General features: G+C 42.6%; 1 protein-coding gene across 4 annotated transcripts in view; it reads left to right on the top strand.

The window, feature by feature from the left end:
* Window positions 1-20,463, top strand: part of LOC146798907 (inverted formin-2-like) — a 368,077-nt gene extending 347,614 nt beyond the window's left edge. For all 4 annotated transcript variants that reach the window (XM_085626263.1, XM_085626262.1, XM_085626261.1 and 1 more), the window contains exons 21-24: window positions 44-742; window positions 6,296-6,859; window positions 14,046-14,099; window positions 19,720-20,463. In XM_085626263.1, coding sequence (XP_085482389.1) covers window positions 44-742; window positions 6,296-6,859; window positions 14,046-14,098 — 1,316 coding nt within the window. In that variant the 3' untranslated portion in view covers window position 14,099; window positions 19,720-20,463. The remainder of the gene's footprint in view (window positions 1-43; window positions 743-6,295; window positions 6,860-14,045; window positions 14,100-19,719) is intronic.
* Window positions 20,464-20,788: the final 325 nt, after the last annotated feature.

The raw sequence follows: 20,788 nt of genomic DNA, 5'->3' as shown, positions 1-20,788 counted from the left end.
TCAATGCTAAAGAGTGTGTCTGGTCCTGTTATTTCTTTCAAAGGAAAAGACGCCACCGAAGTGGATCAAGGAGTAAAGGAAGTGTCATTGGCATCTGCAACAGATGGCCCTGGTGCCCCTTCAAATGCCCCAGACACCTCAGCTGATGTGGGAAAACCTGGTACCACAGGTGTTAAGGAAGAGCAGCCATCTACTGATCAGCTTCATAAAGGAGATGTTGATGGTCCTCAACCTAGTGCAAAGGAGAGTGCCGTAAAATCCCCTGAGAGTGAGGGGCTGCAAGACAATGCTGAGAATAAATCCTTCACCCTCAGTCCTTCTCTTGCTGTTGCCAGTGGCTTATTTTCAGGCGAGTATTGTGCTCAACGTACTTTTGAGATTGGTGAGAGTGGCACACACCATAAAAATGACACCAAACCCCAACATCAGAAACCAGAAGAGGTGCAAACAGTGGATTCTGGCACAAGAAAAAATAAAGACCAGGCAAGTGAAATTTGTGATGTTAAACGAGTCACTGACTGTGCTAGCGCGCAGAGTTCAGCACAAACATTTAGGGCAAATGAACGCACAGATCCTCAGTCTCAGCCACTGCAAAACACATCTGCAGAAACACCCTCGACTGGAGACCAGGTGACGAAACCTTCATTGAATGCAGCAGTGTCCCATTTGCAGACAACTACTGACAAACCGTCTCTAAAAGAGTCTGATTTGCAGAAGAGCAACCTCGCAAAAAGTGGAGAAGGTAACGATTTTGTGCCTTTGTGTATCATTTGGTTTTGTTTCCTCATCCTTTTCCATTTTTGTGACATGCTTTTGATTTGCAACTTGTTTCAACCTCCCCTTGTGTTAATCTTTTCATGGTCAGTAAGTAGGTTTACCATATGACGCCAGGTCAACGGGACAATTCATTTCTTGCCCTAAGTTTTCAGTTAGCAAATGAGATAGTTGTCTCATGCAGTTCAGTTCAAATAATCAGGCTGATGAACCTGAAATCAATCAGTAAGAGAAAAGAACAAGACTAAAAGATCCTGGTGACATGCTGAGACCTGTTATTAAAAAAGAGGTGTTGTTTGGGGGCTCTTTGCTACACATCTGTAGTGCACTGGCACCGAGACTATAGTTAAAAATATTATGATGCAGATTGAGCCTCTTTAAAAATGTAGATTCCTTGATAGTCCAACAATTAATAAAAATGCTGCTTCAATGATGAGTTGAACTGCCATACGCTCAACCCAAATTTTATGGCTAATCACCTCCAAACTATTGTAATGTACTCTGTATTGTCCCAACACAGAATAGACAAAAAAAGTTGCAGAGAGTGCAAAATGCAAACTGCACTGGCTGCCAATGGGCAAAGAATATATTTTAAAGCCTTGTGCCTATGCCATAAAATATTTAATGGCAAAGGCCCAAGATATCTTTTCCCTCTGGTGAAACCTTATCAGCCCAGTCTCAGGTCGACTGGTGCCTCGCTTGCTTTGGTCCCCTTTATGAAAAGAACTTGTATGGGTGGTTGCTCTTTTGACTTTCGAGCTTCGACTTTGTGGAAACCATACCCCTTCATCTGAGACAAGAACCTTTAGAAACAACCTTCTGGAAGAAACTAAAAACTTGCCTGTTTAAGCTTACCTAATGAGTACTGCTAGATGCTGCTACCCTAGCTCGCTTGGCTTGTTCTGCTCAGTTTTGTAAGTTAGACTGTTCTTTTTTTCTCTTTTTTTCCCATTAGCAAGATCTTGTAGGGCAATCCTAGAGTGGGGACGATCCAGTGGAAGTAACCAAGCACTTTACAAAATGCATTATTATTACTAATATCTAAATAATATAAGGTATTACCGTCCATCTTCTTGAGAAATGCCAATTTGGTTGGTTACAGACACAATATTTTAGCCTAGCGTAGGTTTCGAATACCTATATAATGCCTATTATTGCATGATATGTACATATGGGTCCTCTTCCACCAACATTAGAAACATTAGGGGATATGTCCTAATAAACATTGTCATACCTGACTACTTAAAGTGAACCCTATTCTAAGTAAGTAAGTGAGTAATAATTTATTGTTTGCTTAGTTAAAACCTTTACAATTTCCATATAAAAAGTGGCATAGCAGCAGAGTTCATATTCTAAAACCGATTTTTTTAAAAAAGGAAACATATTGTTGAATAAAGTAGCTTAATGCAATAATGCTGTCTCCGCTGTGATTACACAAGCAGGAAGATTTATGGTACAAGGATTGGTATTACAATTGGCATACAATGAACAAATTGGATAATTTCGGAGGAAGTGGTTCACTGTTAAGAAATATTCACTACAGCGCAGTGCATCACATGGGTGCGGGAGTTCAGTACCCTCAGTGTGAGCTTTCTAAAAGTGGCATCTTCAGAATTGCAATGTAAAAGTCAACTTCACCATCAGTTTTGATTTTACATTGTGATTCCAGAAACACCAAACTAGACCCAAATATATCTTCCCATTGGAAATTACTCTTATTAAATGTAATAAGATAATCCCAATGTTATCCCATGGTAGATATATGCCTGGCAGTAGTTAAAATTACTTTAAGATTTTATCACTACCAGGACATGTGAAACTTAAAGTACATGCCCAAAGTGTTAAGTACACTGCACTTAGGGTCCTACCTTAAAGGTGACTTATATGTAATAAAAAGGAAGGTTTTGGCCTGGGAGGAGGTCTTCCTTTCCAGGTTACATGGCTGGTTAACTGCACACGCAGTCTCTACAATAGCATGCCTGAGACATGTTTAAAGGGCTACTTCAGTGGGTGGTGAAATCAGTGCTGCAGACCCACTTGTAGCATTTAATTTGAAGGCCCTGGGAACATGTAGTGCCACCTTACTAGAGACTTACAAGTAGATTAAATATGCCAACTTGGTTATAAGCCAATTCTAATATTTTAAAGGAGAGAACACAAGTACTTTAGCACTGGTTAGCAGTGGTAAAGTGCACAGAGTCCGAAAGCCAATAAAAACAAATTCAGCAAAACGTGTAGAAGGAAGGCAACACGTTTGGGTGTGTTATCTTTAATTACCACTGCAATATACATTGTTATCTCTACTTAAGATCCATCTCCCTTGGAGTGGCCACAGGGGAAACTGTAAATGTGACATGAAGTCCATCATCACAGTCATCGTTACCCCCCCACCCATTCCCTCTTGACTATACGCCCATCAGCCTCTCCTAATTATTTAATGGACTAATGTTTTTTTTGTTTTTGTAAGAGTTTGGCAGATACGGTATATCTGTGAAAAGTTGGTGGATGCCCTTTTCACCCTATTTTAAGTCTACACAAGTGCATAAACTCTACATAGATCAGACGGGACAGCACATAACATTTTTGAATGATGCCCTGCATCTGTTAAACTTGAAATAACCCCCAGGTCACCATCCTTCTATTCATTATCCTAACAATGTGTCTCCTTTTAGCCAAAGTAAATAAGGTCCTTGGAGAACATCTACTGAGAGTAAGACCTGGCAATTACCCTATATTCTACATCCAAACAAAATATCTCAGTGTACAAGAAGAGCCTTAAGGATTCCAATTTTATGTGCCTCCATGGAGACATTATGGGGGCGTGTATGGAAGCAGCGAAATGGGTGCAACCTGAATCTATTCACAGAAAGCCCTAATGTGCATATACTGAAATTCTCTGACCTCTTAATTACTTATCATAGTAAAGCTACTCTTCATAACTGAGACATGGTTCATGATGACATCAGCAATCTTGTTTCATCTCTTGTGCCATCAAACTACTCAATAAGCCACAAAAATATATGTGAGAAAAATGGAGGTGGCATCAAGGTGATTCACAGGAAATGATAGAAATTCCCCACATTTGAAATGCCTCCACTCGCCTCCTTCGAAATCCTACCAATCTTAGTATGGTAAATACATAACACACCTTTATGTTTTCATACCATACACTGTTGCCCTGGCTAGCAACAAGATTTTCATAAACAATTTGAAGAACATCCCATGGAACATTAGAAAAAAATACTCACAAGAAAACTAAATGACATATGTATGCAACATAACGTACTGTTACAAACGACACTACCAACCCACAAGAAAGGTAATTCCATTGACCAAATTCTCTCTTTATCAAACCTAATATCACCTGAAAACCATTAAGAGGTGTATTCGCCTAACCACCTTGCCATCACATTCCATACAAGCATAATGATACAGCAACTCAGCAAACAATCAAAACCCTTAAAGTCTGTTTTTTCTTTTAAATATATAAACATACAGCAAGATTGGATAATCTTAAATAAATTGATACCTCTCCTAACCTGCAAAACGCGGTATACTCTCTCACAAACGACTTCAATGTAGCGACAAATGGCACCCTTAAACAGCCTTCCTCCTTGTAAAGCTAAACCTGTGAGAGAACAACCCTCTTGGTACCCCAAAGAGCTCAAAAGCATCAAAAGAAACATCAGGAAACTGGAAAAATCTAACTCAAAGAAAGAAAACATGGAAGAAAGAAAAGTCAACTGAAGCTTTAGCAGCCCTCAAAGGAATAAGGCTAATCCATTAAAAATTCATACAAAAACAACAAAAACCTAATATGCTTTGACAAAAATAAATGAAGACACCAACCATCCCAAAACTGTGGTCAACACTACACTGTGCAAACCCCATCCAAACTCCAAAAGTCCCCAGTTTGCAGTCCGCTGTTAACAACTTTGCCAACACGTTTGCCACTTTCACATTTTTAAGTGACTTTAAATTGCATCTGAAACAACTTTCTGATACGGTAACCTTTTAGCAAGTGGTGTATTCAGTGACAAATCACAGCTTTGTAACAGAACTTGAGGAAGAGCCCATCCACCTTAGCTAAAGGAGAGATTACTAAATCCCATAGCTCACCCTGATTTATTGTAGCCTCATATAAGAATATATACCACATGATCAAGCAGTCTAAAAAAGAACTTGGCAAGGAGAGTGGAAAAGGTATAAGTATTTTACAAGGGAATTCATTTTTATCAAATGATAGCAGCCAATCAAACAAAGATGTAAGCAATGCCACTGGTGAATGCACTACTTAATAACAGTTCATAATTAAACTTTATAAAATGGTAAGTATTTGCACAAACCTTGACTCCAAAATATACAGCGTCAGGGACAATATGTTTATCGAATACATTATCCTGATAATTGAGGACTATTTGAGTTTTACCAATATTCAGTTTGTGCCCGCAATGATGGCCTAAGTATTCCACTACTAATTTTGATAGTTGATTAAGAATCTGAGGTATCGACCACTTTATCATCCCTATATAGGGACAATTTCTGCTCAAGCCCATTTATCCTAACTGGAATAATGGATTGATTTAATAGTATGAATTTAATGTCTGGTTCTAAGTAAATTGCAAAAAGAAAGGGTGAGATTGGACAATCATTGTCGACTTTGTCTACTAGTATACATGCTCAGAAATGTTCCACTAAACCACCACTATAGTAACATGTAGTTCATAAAGAACTAGTAAACGTTGGGACTCTCTATTCCTAAACCGCATCTTGGTGATTACTGCGCATAAAAACCCCATGAGATGCAATCAAATTCATTCACAGCATCATGTAGGATCATATTGGCCCGTTAAGAGATACTTGGATACCATCAAATAATGAAATGCCATTATTGATATTTGGACTTTGTACCTGAATTTCAGTTTCGACATGCTGAAATATCATTGCCAAAATATCCAATATATAATCTTGTGAAGGTAACTATACGAAGGTACCTATGAATTTACTATTCTTAGCTCTCTACATAGTGTATCCTGATGTGAAGTCAAGAATAGTAAATCGATCCTTACCTGTATAGACTCATCTTCATGATATATATGGTGATATATTGTCCATAATATTTTGCCAGAACGACATTATTATCTTCAATATTATGATATCCAACCAACCTATATTTGTATTGCTCAAAAATCTTTTTTTTTTAAACTAGGGATTTCTAAAATTACAATTCTAGGCAAAATTCATAATTTTTCAATTATAGAGATTTTTTATAGCTGCTGGTGAAATTGTCACATTTTTGCAAAACGAAATGCGTCCACAAAAAGTATATTCATTAAGCATTTTTCATCAAAATATGTCACCATTATATAAAAGTTTTGTTCACAATTTAAAATAAAAGTAATATCACAGTCTATAAAAAACACAATATTGTTTTCTGTTTCCTTTATAATTTGTTGTTTTTTTAGTCCGGTGCAAGAACTAGAGTTATTATTAAGTATTTACTCCTATTCTTCTTTCAAAGGTGGAAGTGCTCCTAAAGTTGACTTAAAAGAACCTTCTTTCAAGATAGTTTCCAAAGAAACATCCGACGATAAATCACTTGAAAATGACAATGAAAGCAGTTCTTTTACCTCATGTCAATCTGTCACGGCTGCAAGTGGACTGTTTACAGGGAAGCGAACAGTTCAATCTGACTTAGCTACAGGTGAAGGTAGCTCAGAGATCCGAGATGAACCTGAAATGTCTTCTCTGAAATGTAGTGTAAAAGCTGGAGTAGTTCAGCAAACCAGTGGCAACAACACAGCCGAAAGTAGAAACCAAATTCAAAGGCCTGAAGATATTGTCAACACTGCACCAACCATTGATGTCACATGTTCTCAAAGCACTTCAGAGAATGAGGCGGGGACCGGGGTCAGTGGATCTACTATCCAAGTAGCGAGAAGCGTGTCTCAGGTCAGCTCTGCGTCTGAAGAGTTTGTGATGGCAGCTTCTAGTCTAACCCCTCCTCCGATTTCAACATCTACATCCAAACAAGAACAAAAACGACCTGTGTCTCAGAGAAAGAAAAAGAAGAAAAGCGGAGAAGGTAATATATTTTATTAATGCATTTAACTTCCCTCTCTCCTTGTGTTATCACTATATAATTATGGGTGGTTGGGTTCTAAAGTCTGATCCTATTTTGAGTTTCTATACCACAATATCGAAGTACAAAATATCATCCTGTAAAAATATCGACTCCAGTATATTGACTTGACCATATATACTTTCTTTTATCATACAGTGGTAGTCAATATTCTGGAGTTCAGTATTTTTGCTTATGAAGAACAATGTTGAGTGTGCCTTCTTCTATAAGACATTTGAAGAGATAAATAAAAATCTTTCATTTAAAAAATTCCTATGAATATTATGGGCTTGATCACTGTGCTTGTTTTAAAATGCAAACATGATCATTGGTGGTGCCGTTAGCCTTCAGATGATTTGAAACATACAACTTCTGAGTGGAATCTGCAGTCCTTGAAGGTGTGTTGTCTTATTGCTTGTGGTTTCTGGACTAGAAACAGGAGATATAACCTTCTCAAACATATTGTCGTTGGCATGATCAGTGAAGATTAATGGAATGTTTTCATGTGAACCTTGTATTCCAAACAGCAGGGAAGTCTGGCACTGTGCTATAATTTTATTCGAATAGTCCTTAAATTGACAACTTATATATGCAAAAAGTTGTAATTAATTTCCTACCAATTTATATTTTTAAATCTGTAACTGAATTCATAAAAAATTGTTTCCTAAATCTTTGCTCATATTGCACACTGCTGCTACGGCATCCTTGATAACAACCATAAATGAGGGATAGCTTACATCTTTCTACCATCATCAGACAGTTTTTAAAGGGTCTATACTCAGATGCTTGCTCATTCCCCTAACATCAAGAATTGCTTTTGAAGGGGAACAAGATGTGTAGAAGACAACCTCACTGACTGCCCCTTGTCAAACTATGTGGGTTTAAGAGGCTGAGTTCCTTGCCCGGATGGAGAGGGAAGGGAGCATGTAGCCTTTCTATCATTCTAGAAGCCATCTGAGACTCCACCACTCAGCTCTTGACATCACAAAATAAATATTACAAATAAATAAATAAATTCTAAATGGGACAAGTGAAAAACACCCAAAGAGAGACAATGAGAAGCAAGATTCAAGATTGGAATGGAAAACAATTAGTTGTGTTAAGGGTCTTATGAGGCCCATCACTAGTGTAGAGCCAATAAAGCAGGGTACAAATAAATAGGGTTTAAATAGTTTAAAAATTTGGAATAGCTAAATGATAGAGCTCTAGTCAGAGAAACATTGGTCTAAAAACAGAAGAAATAAAGGAGCAGATTAGAATGTTGCAGGAAATCAATCTCATTATAAAACAAGGCTGATTTTTTGAGTCATCTATAGCTAATTCCAGACACCAATTTCAGGGGAAAAATATCACAGTTTACAAGTAGTGTGGTGACAATTGTGATGAATCATTAATTATTTCAGGAGCTGTACTGTGTATTGTGGCAATGAATAGGAAATGATCGGGGGCCCACTCACAATAATTCTTCACAACTGATCGAGACTTCTAGCCGCAGATTCCTTACCTTGAAATTAGCCCCAGAAGTCAGCCTGGAACCGGAAATTGTTTGTAAGCAGTACCTCTGGGCACCAGTATGTGGCGCCAATCAGCTCTGTGTGTCATTGTCACCATCGTCTGTGCTGGAAATGACATACGCTGTGGATGCATGGTGGCTAAATAGACGTCACTCCAGCACGCTGACATCAGTTCTTTTCTTTACGTGCTAGTCAGCGCAGATCCAGAGAGAGCTACCCCAGTCACTTTTTGACTGTCTTTTTTTTAACTTTATGTCAATGTTTTTTTTAGACTTATTTTCTGATGTGGTAGGAATGTCCACTAGAAAGGATGGATTCAAGCCCTGCGGTGCCTGTCACTCGCAGATGTCAGTGACGGGCCCACACCTGGTTTGTCTCTGGTGTCTAGAACATGACCACAATGCTTTGATTGTCGTGTCATGCACCCCAAAACCTTGAGGGACCGATCCCTCAAGCTCCTCGCCACTCTGCGTGTGATGCCATGACGGTCTCGATCCCAGTTGAGGGGAAGGTCCCGTGATCTTCATGACAGTTAAAGCCGGTAAATCCCACAAAAAGAGGAAGAACAAGAAGTCAAAGAGGTTTTCGACTTCACCTCGTCCATTGAAGTAATCCGAGACGAGGGAGCATCGTCACTTGAGGCCAGGCTCCATCTCGGCCTCTCCCCGTGTTTCTAGGAACTGGAACGATCCGTGCCCACTCCGAGAATTCTATGGGGCTACGCACCTCATATTGGGTTGGTCCATCCCCACTGAGCGACTATGGACCCTGTAGGTTCGGGAGGGGTCGCCAATGGTGGGTCCTCCCTCGGCACCAGTTGTGCACCTTGTATTCACAGATGGATCTGACCAGGTCCGGACATGCCATGTCGACCTTCCCCCAATGCTGGTCCAACTGTCGATGCTCTCAATGCCCTCTGGCTGCACCATCCCCATTCTTATCCCCGAGTCCAACACAAAGCTGAAAGGAGCTGACTGGATCTATTCCTTCCAGCCCAGAGCCTGAGCCCTATTCCTGTGGGCTAAGACTGGGGCATGATTAGAAGGCGCAGCTGGACCCTGAAGAATACCAGCCTCTGTGGCTGTCAAGACTAATATCTTGACGGAGTGCTTCCACTGAGAGTCACCCCTTCAGAACTGCTTCTCCCTTAATGAAGACCTTACAAATGTCCTGCTCGGGCCTGGTCCAAGCACTGCATAGGGGCTCCTTTGGACAGGACCATTGCTCTATGCCATTGCCCTGCCCCAGGGGACCCCTCTTTCCCCACCCAACACTCTACTCTGGAGAGCTTAGTGGTCCTAGCCTCCACTTCTTGAAAAAATCCTAGGGCATTCCCTATTGCCCCACCGGATTGGGAATCCAAAGGGCTGGACAACTTGGGTAAGGTTATGTTGTCTTCCACCTGCCTGGCATTGCCTTTTGGGACATTACTCCCATTCTCTTTGGGATTTGGTTGCACAGGTGCTGCCCATAGTCCCTGAGGAGGCCCAGCCCATACTCTCCCAAGTTATGGCTGATGGTAGAGATGGAGCGCAGTTCACAATTAGATGTGGGCTGGACACGACTAACTCACTAGGCAGAGCGGTTTCTTCATTGGTGTCCTTATGGCGCCATACCTGGCTGGGGACAATTGGCTTTTCTGGGGATTTCCAAGCTTCACTTATTGCCATGCCCATTGATGGCTCCCGTCTCTTCAGAGACAAGACATACTCCGCGCTAGAACGCCTCAAGGACAGCAGGGCTACTGCCATGTCATTGGGCCTTTCCATGGCCCGTCAACTTCAATCCTTTTGTGGCCATGGAAGGGGCTACCAGCTGCGTCTCTACCCACCTACCCACCATGGCCTGCAAGCTTCCCAGCCTGTACATGGCCGAGGACGCGACAGACCCAGACCCTGTGGGTCAGGTAGCCAGAGGTCGATCCAGTACATACCCCCACCCTGTAAGCTGCAGCCTCCAAGCCGTTTTAGCATGCCCTCCAATCATCATGGTAAACCAGTCAGTGACAGGATGCGCCATCACCTGCACCACTGAAGGTCAATTACATCAGATAGTTGGTTTCTTCAGATTGTCTGCTTGTCTACTCCTTCCAATTTATGACTACCCCTCCACTCATGTCACCCACTTACGACAGGCTGAAGGAGGACCATCTCTCCTTACTCCACAAGGAGAAGCCGTCTTTCTTGGCCAAGGGAGCCATAGAGAGGGTGCCAGCATCAGAAGTAGGTAATGGTTGCTGATCCAGCTACTTTCTGGTGTCCAGGATGGGCAGAGGCCTTTTTCCAATCCTAGATCTGCGCCCTCTCAGTTTCTCTCCCAAGTCCTGTCTGCCTAAGGCCCGGGGGACTGGATGGTGGCATTAGATTTGCAGGACACTTATTTAGAATTCCCTGCCATGCCTGCACACAGATGTTACCGGCAGTTCATGATAGGTTCAAAGCACTTTCACTTTGTAGTGCTACCCTTTGGCCTTACCATTGCCACTCAGGTGTTCACCAACGTGATGGTGGTGGTTGCAGCTCATATGCGGAGATCAAGGGTGCCAGTCTTCCCCTATCTCAAGGATTGGCTTTTAAAGGCATGCTCGTCCAAGTCAGTCGTCTCCCACCTCCAGATTACAGCAAACCTTCTGCACTCGCTGGGATTCACTATCAACATGCTGAAGTTGCACCTGTTCCCTTTCATTGAAGCTGTTCTGGACACAGTGCATTTTTGGGCTTAGCCTCCTTAACAGTGAGTCCAGGATATTCTGGCTATGATACCAATGTTTCAGCCTCTATCCTGGGTTACGGTGAGACTTACACTGAGGCTGTTGGACCTCATGGCCTCCTGCATCCTGCTTGTTACACATGCCCGCTGGCATATGCGGGCTCTGCAGTGGGTCCTGAAGTTCCAATCAGCACAGCATCAGGGGAATCTCTCGGACATGGTCCAGATCTCAGAGGGCACTGCAAAATATCTGCACTGATGGTTAATGAACCGCGATTGGGTTTTGCGGCCGACCCCTTTCCCTTCCAAACCAGATCTGACAGTAGTGACAGATGCGTCACTCTTGGGCTCGGTCAGCCATCTGGGAGAGGTGGAGACCAGAGGCCTCTAGTCTCGGGTGAAATCCAGACTCTACATCAAACTGTTGGAGATCCGGGCAATCCGACTAGCATTAAAAGCCTTTCTACCCGGTATCAAAGGAGGGATAGTGCAGGTGTTTACAGACAACATCACCTCCATGGGGTACTGCAACAAAGGGGTAGGGTTGTGGACCCTTTGTCAAGAGGCCCCGCGTCTCTGCTTATGGCTGGAATGTCAGGTAATTTCCCTGGTGGTTCAACCCATGGCGGGCTTTCTGAATGCCAGAGCAAACAAACTCAGCTGAAGATTCCTAGTAGATCATGAATGGTGCCTCCAACCTGAGGTGCTGCAAGGTCTTTTTCAGCAGTGCAGAGAGCCATAGTTAGACCTGTTCTTCACAGCCAAGAACGCACAATGTCAGCATGTTTTGCACACTGGAGTTTCCAAGGTAGCTCTCATTTAGAGGCACTTTTCATCTCGAGTGGAGCTCAGGCCTTCTCTAGGCCTTTCCGCCCATACTACTCCTTCCCAGAGTTCTCGAGAAGATCAGGAATGACCAGGCCCCAGTCATCCTTGTGGCTCTGGACTGGGCTCGGAGAGTTTGGTATCCTGAGCTGTTGAAAATGGGCATCAGTCTTCGAAACAGGCTGCCCCTTTGGTAGGATCTTCCATGGCAATAGTAGGGGAAGTTTCTCCATCTGAACCTGACAGTGCTCCGCCTTCCTGCGTGGAGATTGAGTGGCAACCTTTGACAGCTTTCGACCTATCACTTGAAGTCTGTAATGTTATCTTGGTAACCTGGCATCCCTCCACTTAAACAGTATACACTAGTTGTTGGAATACATTTGTGGCTTAGTGTGCCAGGAAACAGATTGAGCCTTTATCTGCTCCCCTTTCCCAGGTATTTTTGTTTATCCTTACCCTGCCCAGCAGGGCTCTAAATTGGGCACTTTGAAGGGTTATTTATCTGCCATCTCTGCCTTTCTGTGGCTGCCAGATCAGCCCTTTCTCTTTTAGTCCCCTATTGTAGATAGGTTTCTAACTGTCCTAAACATATGTTTCCCCTAGCTCCCTTTCTTATGCCTCAATGGGACCTTAACTTGGTTCTTACTTTCTTAATGTGCACTCCCTTTGAGCTGCTTCATTCTTGTCCTCTTAGGCTCCTCACCATCAAGATGGCATCTCTGGTGGCTATTACATCTGCCCACAGGGTCAGTGTGCTACAGGCACTGCCCTCTTATTCTCCCTACATCTCCTTTTTTCCCAACAAACTGGTTCTTCGGACTCGAGCATCCTTCTTGCCAAAGGTAGTTACCCCTTTCCAAGTAGGCCAATCCATCACTTTGCCTACCTTTTACGCTCCGCCACATCCCTCTAAGGTAGAGGAGAGACTCCACTGGCTAGACCCAAAAAGAGCATTGTGGTTTTACCTTGACCACACAAAACTGTTCCGAGTGGACGAACAAATCTCTGTAGGGTATGTCAGGACCAAGAAAGGGAAGGCCGTTTAGAAATGGACCGTCTCCCAAAGAATCATGCTCTGCAGTAACATCTGCTATGCAATATCCAAAAAGAAACCCCCCAGTGATCTCATGCTCCTTCTATCATAGCTGAGGCTGCAACCACTGTGTTAGCATGCGGAGTACCAGTCCTTGAGATTTGCCAGGCAGCAACATGGGCATCTCTGCACATGTTTACCAAGCACTACTGCCTCGACAGTCAGCTACATATGGAGGGGCATTTTGCCAATTCAGTCCTGCTGGACTTGTTAGTGTGAAATTTGATTTCCAGACCCACCTCCCTGGAGGTATTGCTTGGGTAGCTATTCTAAGGTAAAGAATCTGCGGCTAGAAGTCTCTATCAGATGAACAAGTTACTTACCTTCAGTAATGCAAACACAGTTCTAGGGTCAAGGCTGTTCCCATGTCAGGGTCCTAGTTTTTCACACCGGTGGTCAGTGTTCTTCATGGCCCCACGCTTCTGGTGTGGAAAGTTGTGAAAAGAGACTGAGGTCAGCGCACTGGTGTGGTGCCCATATAGGCACCGCACACTTCATTTCTGTCTCAAATGATGCCAACGTAGCCACACAGAGCCGAACGACGCCACTTACCGGCGCACAGGGGAACTGCACACAAAAAATTACTGGATACAGTCTGGCACCTGGAGATAATTATAGGGTAAGTAATCTGCAGCTAGATAGAGTCTCTACCAGATAAGGCATTACTGAAGGTAAGCAACTTGTTTGTCACATAAAAACACTCCACTCATTCTTCCTCCTCACATTTAGAGGTCTCTCCCCATGCCACAGATTTTAACTAGGTGAGTGCCCTTGCAGTGCTCTTCTGCTCCACCGGCATTGGTATATCACTGAAAAGCATGCAGCATAACCTAAGCACTGACACCAAATCACTGAAATGAAATGTATAAACAGGTGGGAATACCAGTGTCCTGCTACAGGAGCTTGTTACAAGGAAGCAAGAAGGAACGCATGTCAGAGCAGGGTGAAGCGTATGGAAAAATGGGTTGAACTCTATTGCAGTTTTTCTTCTTTTTTTATTTAAAAACAGAGCTTCACAATACCACTGCTGATAGTAGTACCAAGAATTGTGTGGCACAATGAGGTATGTAAATGCACATAAATGGTGGTGACTAACTGGTGTTCGGGACTCACGCTGCTCACTAAATTTCACGTTAAACTGAAATCAATTCACTTGCACTAACCCTTAATAGTTCACATGTTTAACTTTGTTTTGCTTGGTTGGGGACTGTGCTGTGCTTCACTGATTTACCCTGTTAAAACCACCCACCTCTCTGTGAAGCCTCTTCCATCCTATATGTTGAAGGGGCGCTAACGTTGTTAAATGTTTTTATTCTCTCATTCTAAAGATGTATTCGTATTTTTGTGTGTTTAGTTACTAATGTACTAGCTGCTACACCCAATACCGACGTATTTAAGGGTTGGTTCGGAACTGTGTTTCACCCAAACTGCGTATATAAACATAGAAAAATATATTATAAATGCAATTCATCATAAATTGCGAAAACTAAGCTGAGTGAGTGTGACCATGTGTATGCATGCACTGCAGACTTAAATGCCCATTGGCTGTTTTCCTCAACCTGCATGGAAGACAGACCAGGAAAATCAGAAGGAACTGTTTGGTTAACATCATAGTGATAAGGCGCAGCAGACGGGTGCTCGCCTGCCAATTATGGAGTTGTATAGGGCGGGCATAATTTATAGCTATGCCAAAAATTGCGGAACCTATGTTCACACTTCCAGCTATTTAGCAATCCAATTTAGAGTTCTAGTGGTGGTCATCCCGGTCTCAGAGACAACCCCAACCCACCCTTGCTATTGGGGCAGCCATGTCGCAGGGGTGAATCGATTATTCCAGTGCAGGACTTGGTGGACGGTCACTGAAATGTAAGTATAGTGAACCAACATTCTGTGAAGCATACACCAGCAGGTTATTTATGAGCGCTATAAAAGTGCCTCCAATTTTAGTGTACATTTCTAGTGTTCATAGATATAGGGAAGACATTCCAGCCGACAACATGGGCATTGGAATGTCTGCTTGAGAGGTCGTGTACCAACGTGCCTCCTCTCTTAGCTGACAAAGACACTCTGGGGCATATTATCAAGAATGGCGTTAAAATTATCGCCGCTTTAGCGGCAGAAAACTGCTGCTAAAGAGACGATAATGGGCTTGATAATATGCCCTTGAGAATTCCAATAGAAGCCCATGTTGACACCAGAACGTGGGCTTCTACAGGAATTCTCCAGGGCATATTATCAAGCCCATTATCGCCGCTTTTGCGGCAGTTTTCTGCCACTAAAGCGGCGATAATTTTAACGCCCTTTCTTGATAATATGCCCCTTCGGTGGTAAAACCTGCACCACCATGGCAGAAAATTCTAAGTACTATATAATTCGTAGGTAGGTGTTGGAAACAGCCCACTCCCACTCCGCAGGATGGTGGTGGACTCCCCGAACACACTGTGGTAGCTTGGCTCGAGTGGTCAGGAAACAGGCGCAGTGCTAAGCATACAATATACCCATACAATAACCATGCGTGCATCCGTTCCAAAAACGACTCTACACCGTAAAAATTATGAAAATATTCTTTCTTTATCTTTTTCTCTTAGTTGCTGATTGGAAAAATAAATAGGTCAATCACAATATACAAGTTTCAATTAGTGCAGGTCAAATAAATATTGGCTGTTTGATGAAATAAATAGGGGTGATCATAAATAACAGGGCATAAATACAAGTGCAACATATACAGACAATTAAATACTTTGAGGCAATAAATACTGTACCAATAAATATTGTACACCAACAAGTCCTGTGGACCTATAAATATAGTGCAGCAATAAATAGGTAAAAACTCAATAAATACAGTATCCCCAATAAATAATTAAAAGTATACCGCAACCCTCATATAATCAGATGACACTTCAATTCTTAAGGGCTGATAGGGCCCAGGCACAGCTTGTAGGGTTGTGGAAGGCTTGAGGGGGGCTACTCCCTGGCTGGGACAAGGCTGAGGCCTAAGCTGAGGTAGATCAAAAGGGGGGAATACCAGTGCCCTGGCTTTCTCTCTCCACACAACCTCTCTAGGTTAGTCCCAGTTCACCCCTTGCACAGTCAGGTTGGTTTCAGCACCTCCCTAGCCCCTTAGAGCAGTCTCTCAGGTCTCCACAGGGCCTTAGGCGCCCTCTACTCCACTTACTGCCCTTTTTCTGATGTTCCGACGCCGCTGGAGTCGTGTCGACGCCGTGAGGCGGTACCGGTTCGGTCTCGGCGGCCTCGGCACAATGTCAGTTCTTTGACGACGCCGGCAGGCGGTTCCGGTCCGATGTCGGTGGCCTCGGTTCGATCTCGACCTCCGATTCGACGGCGTCGGGCAGTCTCTTCACGATGTCGACTTCGGGCGGCTCCGGTCCGATGGCGCTCTCGGCTCCGATGACGTCGGCCGGCCTGGCCTCGATGTCGACTTCCGGCGACTCCGGGGTGCGATCCTCACCCCCGACCTCCGGTGCTCCTCCTCACAGGCTCCGGGCGACTCCGGAGTGCGATCCTCACTCCCGACCTCCGGTGCTCCTCTACCTCGGTCTCCGACGACTCCGGAGGGCGGACTTCACTCCTCCGATGACGCCGCTCGCTCGACCTCGGTTCACTTCCTCCTCGACCTCTGGTATTCCTCACGACCTCCGTCGGCGCCCTCTCACGACCTCAGGCGGCTCCGGGTACGACGTCTGCTACTTCAGTCAGCGCCGCTTCTCCACCTCGGGCTCCAGGTCTTCAGGCTACTCGACGCCCGACTCCAGGGAAACCAGTTCTCAGGTCAGAATCTTGCTGTTTTCTTGGTTCTAAGGCCTGTTCCTGCTGTCCAGGTCCTTAGGATAAGTTTCTTCTGTCTTCTTCCCACACAGGGCTTATAGGCTGGGATCCATCAGTAGGGACAAGTATCAAGGGTGGGTTTATGGACCCCACTCCAGGCACAAGTTTCCACCCCTGCTGCTTCACTCCTTCCTCCTTCACTGTTGTGCTCCTCTCTCTTCACCAGTCAGGTGCCAACTGCCAGCTCCAACTGCCAACTGCCTCTCTTATCCTCCCAACATTCTAAACGGTCTCCAACTGTCACAGAGTTCTGGAATCTCCTGGAATGTTCTGGAAGGTGCTGGTAGGTTCCAGTGGATGCTGGTGATGTCACAGGTGGCCACCATCTTGTGCTCCAGGCCCTCAGACAGAAGTTTCAGGGGTAGCTAAAATGGCTCCCTGAATCTGCAGCAACACGAAAAAAATCTGGTGGTTCCCAAAAAGGAAAAATTCAAACAGGGTTTGAGGCAAAAGTGGGACAAAATAAATAATGATGAGGAGGGACCACCCAAAGGGCTGACAGGTCTAACAGTAGGTCAATGTAAAGCCGGTCAAAGTAATCTAGTTAACAATTTGCCAGGAATCAAAGAATAATAGGTCTGAGGTTTGTTGAAATATTCCGGATGATAGTGAAGACTAGCTCACGATTCTATCAGCAGAATTTAGGTCCTCCAGAACAAACAGTGTGGTGTAAAACATAAAGCTATACTTGTGGACTAGAAGGATGTATGACAGAATATCGAGTACAAAAATATCAACATGCAAAGATATTGTTATTCTTAATTAATAAATCTAAGTTTGATGAAGATATATGTACCATGAAGACATATATATCCGCTAAGTTCAAGTAATATTGAGAATAATAATAATAATCTTTATTTGGCAAATAAAAATAATACCATAAAAGATACATATTTTAAAATACGACATCAAATCACGAAGTCTCTGGAGAGTTTACCACATACAAGACAAAAACCTGTAATATACACTAAAATATTCAACTAATACATGTACAGCAGCAAATATGGGTGCAAAATGGCAACAATTCCTCTCGGTTTCACACACCCCTCGTGGATCTTAACTTTAAAGCAGATCTTAAAAAATTGGTAATACAGAAGAGTGTAAAAACATCTGTTGACAATTTTAAAAACAACAAGGCTGCAGTTCAAGTAAGTGAAGTATAGTAAACAAACACGCCCCTATATATTCTTACCTTCAATACATCCTGGTAATTCATATTCTGATCATGATGTGTTTCCATTTCAATCATTAAAACTCGAAATTCCTGTACAATACCACTGGTGTTGAGAAGCAAGTAAGACAGAAAATGTGTTTACAAGTGAGAGAAAAGAAAGGGGTTCTAAATGAGATGTTTCGGCCGAGGATCAATAATTGAGGGGTGACTCAGGTACTGACTTGCAAGATTCACCACTTACAAGAAGTTGCACATATACCTCTTGAGATGCCTTGGTGGCATGAATTTGAATGTAAACACAGAGAGCTCCCAATACTTGTAGGCTCAATGCAACAGACCAATGTCCTTTCATTGTTTGATTCCCCACAGAAGGCATTTAATTTACATGGCTGGGGTTCCATATAATCTGAACCATATTTCGCATTTTTATGCTGAAAATGTTGTCATCAGAATAAGGAGTTTGGTTTTGGTATAGGCCAGAAGAATAAGACAGCAACATTAGAACTGTCACGTGTAATGTCTTATTCTTTATTGCAATGAGGCTGAGAAAAAACATTGTGCAATGCGTAAGTGACTCAAATTAATGGCACACGAATTGTAATAACAAAAATATGTGTTCCAAAATTATTTGTGTTCATACATTTCTGTTATATTAAGAAAATGTTCATTTTCTTTGAATGTAGCAAAACATTAGGGCTACTCCCTTTTCCTTAGCAGAATCAGGCTAGGCTATTTATTAAATAAAACAATAGTTAATCTAGTTAATGAAACGTATTTACTATTAGCTACAATTGAAAGGTCTGTTTCCTTGTATTAATATTCCGAAATCATTTAATATTTCTGCTAAGTGTAGTTCAACGGGATTCATTCTCATGAGTGAATCAAGAAAAGGGAAAATGCAGAATAGGCTGTTGCATTTTGTGCATAGAGTGTTGACAAATAACAAATCCATTCTGAGATGGGTGAATGTGGAGTGTACTGCTGAGGGTGCTTGTGCTGAGAAATGTTTTTAAAAGATAATGCATCGATGCTCATCAGATCAAGTAATAGTGGAAATCCCCATCAGACTTTCTCAACCAGAATAAACTGAAATCGGAGACCCTTTCTCTTCACCTTCTTCTGGCGCAAGGATCCTGTTCACCTCAAACGGCTGTTGCTTTGACATGTCTTCCTGGGCTAGGAGCTGGGATGGAATACAAGCCAGGATGTTTGGATTTGAATTCAGTATCTTAACCCTTCCTGTAATGTTACTATTGTTAAATAATGTTACAGTGGAAGTATCTTAGACTACTCATAGTATTAACCCATTTTCTTTGTCGGTTCAGCTAAAGCCTGAGTGTTTGTTTGTTTGCCTCATCCATTAAGGTGATTGGTTTGTTTTTGTGCTTATTTTGATTTTTGTTCTTTTACTTCTCTGAGCTGTTTCCTGTATGTTAACCTATCCAAATCTCTTCAGATTACACTTTTTGTGTCTAACTAACATTACCCAATCAATGTTTTCACCAATGGAGCATCTCTTTCTCCCTCAGTTGAACAAAATGTTGATCATCCTACATCACTTGATATGCAAACTAATTTTTATTTAAACCTCTAGGTAACACCTTCTTTGACCGAAGCCAAAATGTGTGCAATTTATAATGATTATTTTTTACATTTTTAACAGGTATCAACATGCAAAAGAAGAGGAAATGAAGCCTTAAAAAAAAAGCAATCTAGTCTGCCTACATGCTACAAATTTATAACCAACCTATATGGCACTTCTTCACCACTGAAGATCTGCTCCATGTATTATTAACTCTTGGCTGCACTAGCATAAGGTCTTCTCAAGTGAAAGACATCTGTTTAGGCAGTTGGAATGGCTGCAGTGATGTTCGGTTGCTTTTATCTCAGTTGTGTATACTACGCACTTGTCATGTTCAAGTTCTCTTCAGTCAGGAACGGATTAAATGGATGTGGCGAATATTCAATCATTGTTTATTACCACCTCTGGACAAAAGGGATGTTCATCTTTTTCCCTCTCCTGACCTACTCGGAGTTTACATTTTCCTGTTGTCCATTTCCTGTATTCTCACAGTACACAGAATGGTTCCAGGGGTGCAGTAGTTTTACCTTTACTTAGGGTCCTAGTAGCCAACTCCTGTCCGAATGCTCTTTGAATGTAAAATTGATGACTGTGTGTAAGGGCTTTGCTTTTCTAAGAAATCAGCTGTGGCTCATGTAATTATTTTTACCTGGGGGGACTAAAGAGTTCAATGATAAACCTGTACAAAAAGTGCACTGTTGTAGTAAAGGAGCTTCTCCGCAAGCCGGACATTATTAGACTTGGGTTGCGTTCTTCTGGTCTCAGCTGACACTGACACGTATACTCCTGCAGCTCATAATAAAATGGATTCCTGTCTACAGTGTATCTCTGGTCTTCGCTGCTTCTTCTATGTGAGACAAGAGTTGTTTATCAAACGATGGCAAAGTATCCTCCATCTCGCACACTTTGTGAAAGTTTTAAGATAGAAAAATGGAGATCGTATCTGCTGACCTAATGGAGAGGAGAGCTTCTTCCTAGCTGCGTGAGGAAGATTTTCAGAGCGTATGTCATTTTTTCACTGATACCACTGCCCTCAGCAAAATGTCAGCAATCTTCATCAGGTAGCCTCACTCAAGGCTCCAGTGGAATTGGACTTTGGTGTGTAATAGAAAAAGTACTTCATGGCATGCAAATTTCTAAGTTGGAAAGA

This window comes from Triturus cristatus, chromosome 9 (genome assembly GCF_964204655.1).
Source record: "Triturus cristatus chromosome 9, aTriCri1.1, whole genome shotgun sequence".
Lineage (NCBI taxonomy): Eukaryota > Metazoa > Chordata > Amphibia > Caudata > Salamandridae > Triturus > Triturus cristatus.
This window is presented reverse-complemented; position numbering and strand designations above follow the sequence as displayed.